At 38.8% G+C, this 8928-nt stretch overlaps 1 protein-coding gene and 1 long non-coding RNA gene across 2 annotated transcripts; one reads left to right on the plus strand and one right to left on the minus strand.

Annotated features, from left to right (window-relative positions):
* Nucleotides 1-210: 210 nt before the first annotated feature.
* LOC113664880 (uncharacterized) lies at nucleotides 211-2590 on the minus strand. The gene is made up of 3 exons (XM_089187450.1): nucleotides 2517-2590; nucleotides 1705-1777; nucleotides 211-1022 (listed from the first exon to the last, which is right to left on the minus strand). Exons 1-3 carry the CDS (start codon nucleotides 2517-2519, stop codon nucleotides 550-552), a joined length of 549 nt encoding a protein of 182 aa, XP_089043576.1. The 5' UTR covers nucleotides 2520-2590; the 3' UTR covers nucleotides 211-549.
* On the plus strand, nucleotides 1785-6692 carry LOC149037831 (uncharacterized). Its single transcript, XR_016181110.1, has 2 exons — nucleotides 1785-4489; nucleotides 5920-6692. It is a non-coding gene; the product is annotated as an uncharacterized LOC149037831 (long non-coding RNA).
* The last annotated feature ends 2236 nt before the right edge of the window (nucleotides 6693-8928 follow it).

Raw genomic sequence — 8928 nt, forward strand, 5'->3', positions numbered from 1 at the left:
ACTGAACTACAGCTGAATTGTTTTGGACAAACAACTTGTAAAACAGTGATAAGGGCGGAATAACAAAATGGCAAATTTTGAGGTCGGTAGAGAGGACGAAGAAAGAGGTGTTTTGTCTTGTTTCGAAGGGATGGGAACCTACGTGTTCCATACTTATATAAACTCGTGGTTACTTACAACAAGAAACCAAGAAAAGTAAGAACAACAAAATGAGTTATAATGCCCATTTATTTTGCTCATGATTTACTGGCCAATCGTACATCCAGTAATTTATCGTTTTGTTCTACGTCATCGCTGCCTGAAATTACATAACATAATATTTGCTATTTTTTTTCTAAAATCAAAACAGTAACAACAACTAACGGCGAAATTCAAACGAGGTTTTTTGTGTGAAAAAACTTGTAAGCTTGTCTACACCAACGTAATGAACGAAACAAAAAGACTTGGAAATGCAACAGTTTTGAAAGAGAGAGCTCACTCTAAGATCATCGCATTGATTATTGCACCTAATGTCACTTAATGAAAATATGGCTAATACGAAAACGAAAGCTATACTTGAAACTGAGCATAAACATCACAACAAACTCTGCCTCCGTTGTCGCCCTCAGTGTAATTTTGCAGATCCTCAGCGTACCAAAGGTGAAGCTGCTGACCAGCAACTACTGGATAAGGCTTGCCAAATGGGGTTAGCACAATCTCTTTGGAGAATGAGTCATATCCGGGAACCCTGGCCCACTTGCCTCCTTGGTGGTTGTACTTCATGAATTCTGCTGGCGGCAAAATGATCTGTTTGTCGTCCGATGTTGTTATGACCACATCAACCTCTTGTTTTAAACTGCTATGTTGACCACACCCCCAAAATGACCAGTGTTGGGGATGTCTAACGTCACAGGACACGTAACCGTACAAGTGGACCAACTTTATAGCGGCCAGTCCGCCGCCAGATGGCAGGTAGAAGGATCCAGGCTGAGTATCCCTGGTGCCAAAACACACTGGAGCAGTATTTGCCTTCTGCCAGTTACCTAAGGGAAAGACAATCTTCATTACATTTGGTCACGAAACCTAGTCACCAAGCTTCCAACTTTAAATCAATAATAGCCTGGTTTTCAGTTGGGTGTGGACAAAATATGTGCCAAATGAGATCTCATGATAAATGTTTTAAAATTATTTTAAAAATCTTGTTGTTGTTGACGAGGCATTTGTAATTTGCTCATCTTGAAAAAAGAAGCTTGTATTTTTCAAGTTTGTCACTCAAAGAATCGATAAACAGAGCATTTACATTAAGACAGCACGTGTTAGATTCGGTTAAACTACCTTATGTTGACATGTTTGTGTGTACGTGTATTTTTGACTCATGTTACCCCCTGACTGAAACGTTTGCAATCTCTCTTTGAAGTGGTAAAATCTCAATCATAATGTCAACAAACGAGAGAGGCGTGCAATTTCAATTAATTTCTGTTAATCCATAATTTGGGGATTACCTCATCCCAGAAGGAACAGGATTTGGTTTAGAGTCTCTCGAGTTCCTTTGACTAAAGGATAAGTTAAAATTAAAAAAAAAGGACTAGTACGTGTATGTCAAGTGAGTTTCTTGCAGTCCTGATTTAAGGATGATCAAAGTCCCGTTCCCTTCTCCCCCCCCCCCGCCCCCCCAATGAAAAATCAAAAATAAATCGACGTAAATAAATAAACTGCTTTAAATACCTGAGGCCTGTGAGTTCACGCTTTGAACAATGAAGAAAATCGCGATGAAACACAAAGCTTTCCAATCTGCAATCTACAAACAATACAACATTATTTGTTGATACATCACAAACTCATTCCTACTGTTAGAAAGGCATCATGTGACCATCATGGTCAGTAAGACTTATCGAATGTCTCGTCGGGCAGAATACCAATTGTTCTCTTGACATACTGATGGAGATGAACATTTTGGTGGGATGTCGGTTTTATTGGACTCGATTAAGCGTGGAATCCTCTCTATGAAACACTTCTTACTTCGCATTAGGAATCAAACCCAGACCTTCGGATTCCACGCCTCGATGCCCTATCACTGGAGTACAGTCTGAGACTCTCTTTGGCGAGCTTGTTCATTGTTTGGTAGCGTCGCCAATGGGTTTGAATCATACACAGTTAACTCTTGCTGCAATACTGGCCATTTCTTTTTTTTTTTTCTTGTGTCTGGGTTCGCTTCGTCATAAATCGCCGTAACTGTGGTTATTTGTTTAAGGGAAAAGGATCAATGTTCAAGGATCTCGCTCAAGAGAATATCAAGCATCCAATTATTCAACAAGCTAAACAACTTAACTAGACAGGTTGAACTGGTCGTTAGATTCTGAGCATAACTAGCGATAACCACCGTAAATTAGAGAGGTCGATGGGCCACCTTAAAAACTGGCCTTAGTAGGTACTCACATGCCTAAGCGTGGAGCGTGTTGAATCCTCTTCATGGAAAAGTTTATACGAGTATACTATATTATACAAAAAAACATTATTTTACGATAAGATTCTCTTACCATTTCCAGCCTTGAAGAATAGTTCTTTTCCAAGTTATTCGCTGGTTCTCTTCAAGCTGCCAGTAGACTTGAATGATGAGTACAGAAATCATGGCTCCTTTTATACAGTATTATCCGTTTATCATATCAGCTTCCTGTGTACGTGATCTTTCGAGCAATTTGTACCTTTGCCCTGAGCGGAATTGGTATCAAACGAGCTTACCTGTCACTCGATCCTCTCGGAATTCTAGTGTAATTGTCTTTTGATGTTGTTTTTCCTCGTTGCTACGTATGTTCTATCGTATTTGTTCTATCGTGCTTTCGTAATTTTAAACTAAAAAGTTCTGATCATGCAAGGTGACTACTGTTCCACCTCAGTGGATCATTTTCTATTTTACTTAAAAAGTAATGTACTTTATGTTTTGAGAACTGTGGGGAAACTCCATTATTGGTCTTGTTTCTGGCTCTCTTTTCAGTTGTAGTCGATGTATTTTGCACGCAGTTTGGCAGGTTCATGTACAAGTATTTGGATAACGGATGTGATATTTGAGGAATAAGCTTGTTCAATTTTTTAAAGTATTTAATTGCTCGGATGAAAGGTCGCGATTATGCAAAGTCACTGCATGCTGGACCTCTTTTTAGGGATTTTACGTCATTCTTGTCATATATACGACAATTCGGCCAGGCACGTTTTCATCCTTAAAATGTATACTTAAGAACAAAATTGCCTAATTTATCTGCGAAACGTAGTTAAATAGTATTTTAATTAAGTATTTTTTTCATGGGTCAGGAACAAAATCCTGGAATCTATAGCAGAAGTTTTCAGACTAAAATTTGTGATTTTCCATGCCTGACCAATAATGTGACTCCAACTAAAAAAGTTCTTAGCCTTTTTTAAAACAGCCAGTTAAAGACGCAGGAAAATTCATGTAAATTGTGAAGGAATGTCCTTTTCATTCTCGCATAGATTAAAGAAAGAACTTCAAATTTTGCGGGTCTTATTGGGGAAAACATTCCCTTTTTGGGGAATATTGCTCGCATTGTATATGAAGGATGATCACCTTTTGTTATATGGCACGTCAATCCTTATTAGCGCATAGTCGCATATTTTTGTAAGAACAAACCAGCGAGTGTGGTCAGTTACGCAATAATATGGACTCCCCTCTCCTCTTTCTCTTCTTCTTTCTTGCTCTCTCTCCTTCTCTTGCGCTGTTTCTGGTTTAATAAACACACTTTTGCCAAATGTCATTACATATCGTTCCTTGCATGATGTCGCTCTTGCTAATGGTTACTTGCTCTTTCCTATAGTATTTTGTTCACCTCCCTGGTGGAAATTTCTTTATCTATTAAGAAATGGATAAATAGTCTAGGCTTCAGTTTTGAATGACTTCCTATTTTTCTTTTCATTTTTATGTTATTGGAAAAAAATGCTTCTTTTCAGGGGGAAATTTTCCATTCATTAAGTACTGCTGGACATCCTAATCTACTTATAGATGTATTTGCAAAATTCTCAGGTTCTCAAAAACACTAGGTTCGGAAATAAGCTGGCCGATTATGGAAGACTGATGGACGAAGAGGAAAATTTAGTTGCTTAAAGACGAGTAGTGTCCGACCAGTCATTTCTTCAGCATAACTGTATTATTTAGTTTCTTTTTCAACTAATCCACTGTCAAATTTGCTTTTAGTTCGTAAACAACGGAATTCCGGTGTGCGCGTGTCAGATGCCAAGCCGTACACTTGAAGCGGAAATCTGCTACTGTGTTCGCTTGTTGAAGGGAACCCATTTTAACGAGTTATACAGTTCTAGGTTTTCTGTGTACATAGGAAAAGCTCTCTTAAGGAGGACGTTCAAATCTGGGTTCGTATTGAGTGATTCAAGGTATACTGGGCTTTTCTTGTGTACGTAGAAAACCACGAAATGGATAACTCGTTAAAATGGGTTCCCTTCAACGTAGTAAGCGGTCAGATAACGAGCGATACACTGTGATAGTAAGGTGAGGTATTTTATAGAAAATTTGACGCATTTCTTATTTCTTAGAGCGGTCGGAAATATTCCCATGCAACCCTTGTAATTTTGCCATGACTGTTATTTGGCAAGATGAGCATCTCACAGCTGGAGTTTGGGCCGCTTGTGTTCCCATATCTTTTTGCGTGCATCGTGGCTAAGGGTAGATGATTTCCAATGCTGCCAATTGACTCAAAGAAAAAAAAGAAAGATTTCCTTCGTGTATCAGCCCTAATTGTTTTTAGAGCTGATCAAAGGCTTGATTTCCTGGTCAGCTGTAAGTGATATTCTGAAAATACCAAATGCGCAAGAAATCAGCATCTGTCAGCGCCACTGAGAAAGGAAAAGGACTTGCACTTCAACTCTCAAAATGCCAAGGTCAACTATCTCATTAGGAAAGAACACGGGACCCATAAAAAGGCACGTACACTGCCTGAAAACCGGTAGTTCAAGACGATTATCTAAGCAAATAAATTTTCCTTGTTTGGTCAAGATATCAGCAGATGCAATATTTGACAGATTATAAAAGTAATGGTGTCTCTTAAAGGTTTATCATTCGGTTCCAGGGGTAACTGGAAAGAAAGGACTCGAAAGAAACTGACGAGAAAGAAACACCTATCAAGGGTCGAGATAGCGAGAGAATCTTTATTTTATAGTTTATATCTTTTGAATCCAGTCGGGTTTTCATTTTAAGAGACTTTTTGCATGTATCTTTTAAGGAGTTTTGATGTCGGCTCGCATGTATTGTGTCTCGGTTGATTAAGAACATCTTTGAAATAGGATCATTGACGCACGGTGGCTGTCATGGGCTTTGCTTATGATCCAACGACATGTAAACGATCCCGGCATCATGCTTGGCGAATAGTTCCTCTATTGCCACACACAAAGCTTTTTTTTTTTTTATATATTTTCTTGAAAACGCTGTCTTATCAATGACAAAGTGGCTCAAGATTTTCGAACAACTTTCTTCAATTCGTTCCAAAGATTTCCATATAACCCATTGCTATTCTAAAACGAGGCCGTAGTCCCAAAGCTCATGCGTTGGGCTATCAACGTTTTTTTGTTTTTGTTTGTTTCTTTGCTTTTTTTTTTATCCAAGTGACGTTAGCTTCAAAGAAAAGGATAAAACGGGAAACTTAGTCTAGAGATTTAACTCACATGCGAAGAAGAAGAGCGAAGAAGTTGAACGAACATGAATTTTGTTGGTAGTCTACATGTAGCCGTATCGTCCCCCACAAGGGATAACGAAAGGAAGGAAACGTCTACGAAATCTGACAGGAATCGTTTCTTATGACTTCACACTAATCTATGCAAAGTTATGGAACTTAAGAGTATTTTTTGCGAAGTGGCTCGTCTGAGCGTGAAAGGTAATCGAAGTAAACAACAGCATTAAAGTGAATTCATTCTCATTTTTTTCAGGTAAATTTGCAATTTAGTGTCCGCGTTCAAAGATGTACTCTGCTTTATGGATATAGAAGGCGATTTTTGGTATAGAACAAGAAGAGGACGATGTTCGATTAGCCGAGCTAACGAAACTAGATTTCAACGTGTACGCGGCTTCTGCATGCATTTGTAGACGGTACCACGGTCGTCTAAAAATTTGGATCATTTGCTGCAGAACCTCAAGGATTTTTACAGATTTCTTTAAGCAAATGTGATGAAAGAGCGACTCGTTTCTAAGTCGAAAGGATCGCTGCAAGGAACAGATAGTTATAATTTAATAGCTTCGCTGCACCGTTCGCAAAGAGACCGAAAGTTGAAGGAGGCCAAGTCCATTGGCCCAAAACCATTGGGAGGTTAACCGGCGGCACAATAAATACAGTGAACGCCTCTCTGCAAGAGAAGAGAGGCGATTGATCACTTTCGCGGCTTGATAAATTTAAAATTTCCACGGCTTGTTGATAACGATACGGAGACATCATTTCCTTTAAAAACATATCAATGGCTTTCTGCTGTTCTTCTTGAAATTTCTCAATCCCAAAAGTCGCGCAAACTGTTTAAAAACCTCCCCGTAGATCGCTATCGCTTGATCAGAATTTTTTTTGAATTAAACCTTGTTACGTTTTCATTTAGCGGATGTGGTACGTAGAGCCAGCAGGTGTTTTTTGTTTCATTCAAAACCCAGTAAATTTTGCTGTTTTTGTTGCCTTGATATTATAAAAGAGATAGGAAAGGAGTTATTTTTGCATGTATGCATGCCAAGCTTTTTACTGTGTGACAGACCTATAGACCTCAAGGGAAACGAAGCAACTAAGTCTTATTGTGAGTGTTTTCGTATGTCATTATTCGTGTAGCTATGAGACACTTACGTTCCCAATTTTTTTCTATTTTATCCAATCAGAGGAAAGGAATAGCACTCCGTGGGGTGGGAAGGGAGGGGAGGGGAGGGCGATGATAAAGAGCTATAAAGGGCCTTTCGCCTTTTCTAAAAAAATTTTTTCCAAAAGAAAGTTTCTCTATTTTTTTTCCCAGTTGCTCATGTCCAATAATTACGATTTAGGTGAATATTTAAGTTGTGGCTGATTTTCGAGTTTTGAACTATTACCGATCAGGTACAAAGACGCACAGAAGAAAAGAAATTAGATAAAAATAAAGGAGACTACACATTGCAGGCGAATTTAAAAGATTCATTACTTGAACTTTGGCTTAACAGACTTACTAAGCGTCAACAGGATGATTCGTTTTACCCACAACTCACCCCAAGTAGTTCCCGCGCTATTTTCAGTCAGGCGTTAAAAGAAGTGGCGCACGAAAGGAATGGGTACCAATCGAATAACGCATGTCCGCGTTGGCGGTAAGAAACTAAATTTTGAAATTTTGAATCATGAAGACAATTTTCAGAGAGCAACGCCGGGTAATTGTCTGTGCAAACGACATGTGAAGTCTTACTCTACGAGGTTGTCACCGTTTATGACAGCGTGGGAGATTAAATGGGTACAATGGGTACTAAAAGTGGATTTTCCTTCGTGGTTAGTGAAGAAGATATCGCTTGGATTCTGTCAACATCATGCTTAAATTCGATTATGACCTGGAGCTTGTCGTGCTGGAACCTCGTTTTCCAGGTACGTACAAGTTACTGTTTACCGGGACGTATTTCCACACGTATTTTCTCAGTCGGCAACGTCTCAAGTTTAATTCCTCAGTAGCCGCTCATCTTGCATTCAAGTGTCATTCATTTGCGAGACGTATGATTTTATCTTCGTAATTGTAATTTTCCCAGTTTATTAGCACTTGGTTTGAAGATAGGCACAGGAAATGCCGACCGCCTGTTTTAACGTCCTCTCTTACTTGCTTTTTATGGAAGGAAATTTTGTTTTGTCAATGGAATTACATGGATTGTTGCCGCTTCCTTTTGTCTGCCGTTCATTTAGTCACAGTCAGTATACCTTGGGGAGGGAAGTCGAGAAAAATTGATTATTGATAAATATCGCATCGTGCAGAATGTGTGGGCATCACTGATTATCAATAAACGATAAAGTGGCAAATTTGAACACGACCTCGCTTGAATAGCCCTAAATTTGAGAAGAATGGGCCAAAATTTTACCCGCTAAGCTTAGTAAAACTCGCTCTTCTGATTGTTACAAGTACTTACTTCTAAATCAACGTATGGTTTTTTTTTAATCGAATCGACGAATGAGTTTCGAAATGAGTCGATGACTACGCTGCTTAAGGACAGATCAGAATTGCATTGATTATAAATGACTTGGAACCATTGGAAAAAATTTTACAAACCCTTATAGAGTTTTTTAAGGCTAAGCTTGTATCGGCCTTTGTAAGATTTTTGTCCAGCTCCATACTTTATCATACTTATAGTTTTAGAATAAAGTTAATAATGATGAAAACAATAGATTGCCTTTGGGACTACAGCTTGTTTTGGAATGATATGAGACTGTGCGGAAATCTTACCTCGGCTTTACATGAGGGAGTGCAGACGTCAAGAACTACCGTTCTTAAATTTTAGCGAGAGAGAACTTAAACTCTCGAATAAGTTTATAGTTTTGTCGAACACAATGTTGTGGTGAAGAGTCCATCAATAAGTGCAGTGTCACTGTTGAACTCATCAAGTTGAATGAAGATTTTCGATATATGAAATTCATATATTTGCACTGCGGTGAATAGATGAAATTAAGAGACCCTCGCAGCTAAGAACACTACTGAAACGAGTAGTTGAAAATAGAACCTGAAAAAAATTCAGGCTCGTACGGGATTTGAACCCATGACCTCTGCGATACCGGTGCAGCGCTCTACCAACTGAGCTAAAAAGCCAACTGGGAGCTGGTTAATGTGTTGGGTCCAAATAAACCATCCAAGTAATGAATGAAGATTTTAGATATATGAAATTCATATATTTGCACTGCGGTGAATAGATGAAATTATGAGACCCTCGCAGCTAAGAACACTACTGAAACGAGTAGTTGAAAATAGGAC

The sequence above is a fragment of the Pocillopora damicornis genome, chromosome 11 (assembly GCF_964200805.1).
Source record: "Pocillopora damicornis chromosome 11, jaPocDami1.2, whole genome shotgun sequence".
Classification (NCBI taxonomy): domain Eukaryota; kingdom Metazoa; phylum Cnidaria; class Anthozoa; order Scleractinia; family Pocilloporidae; genus Pocillopora; species Pocillopora damicornis.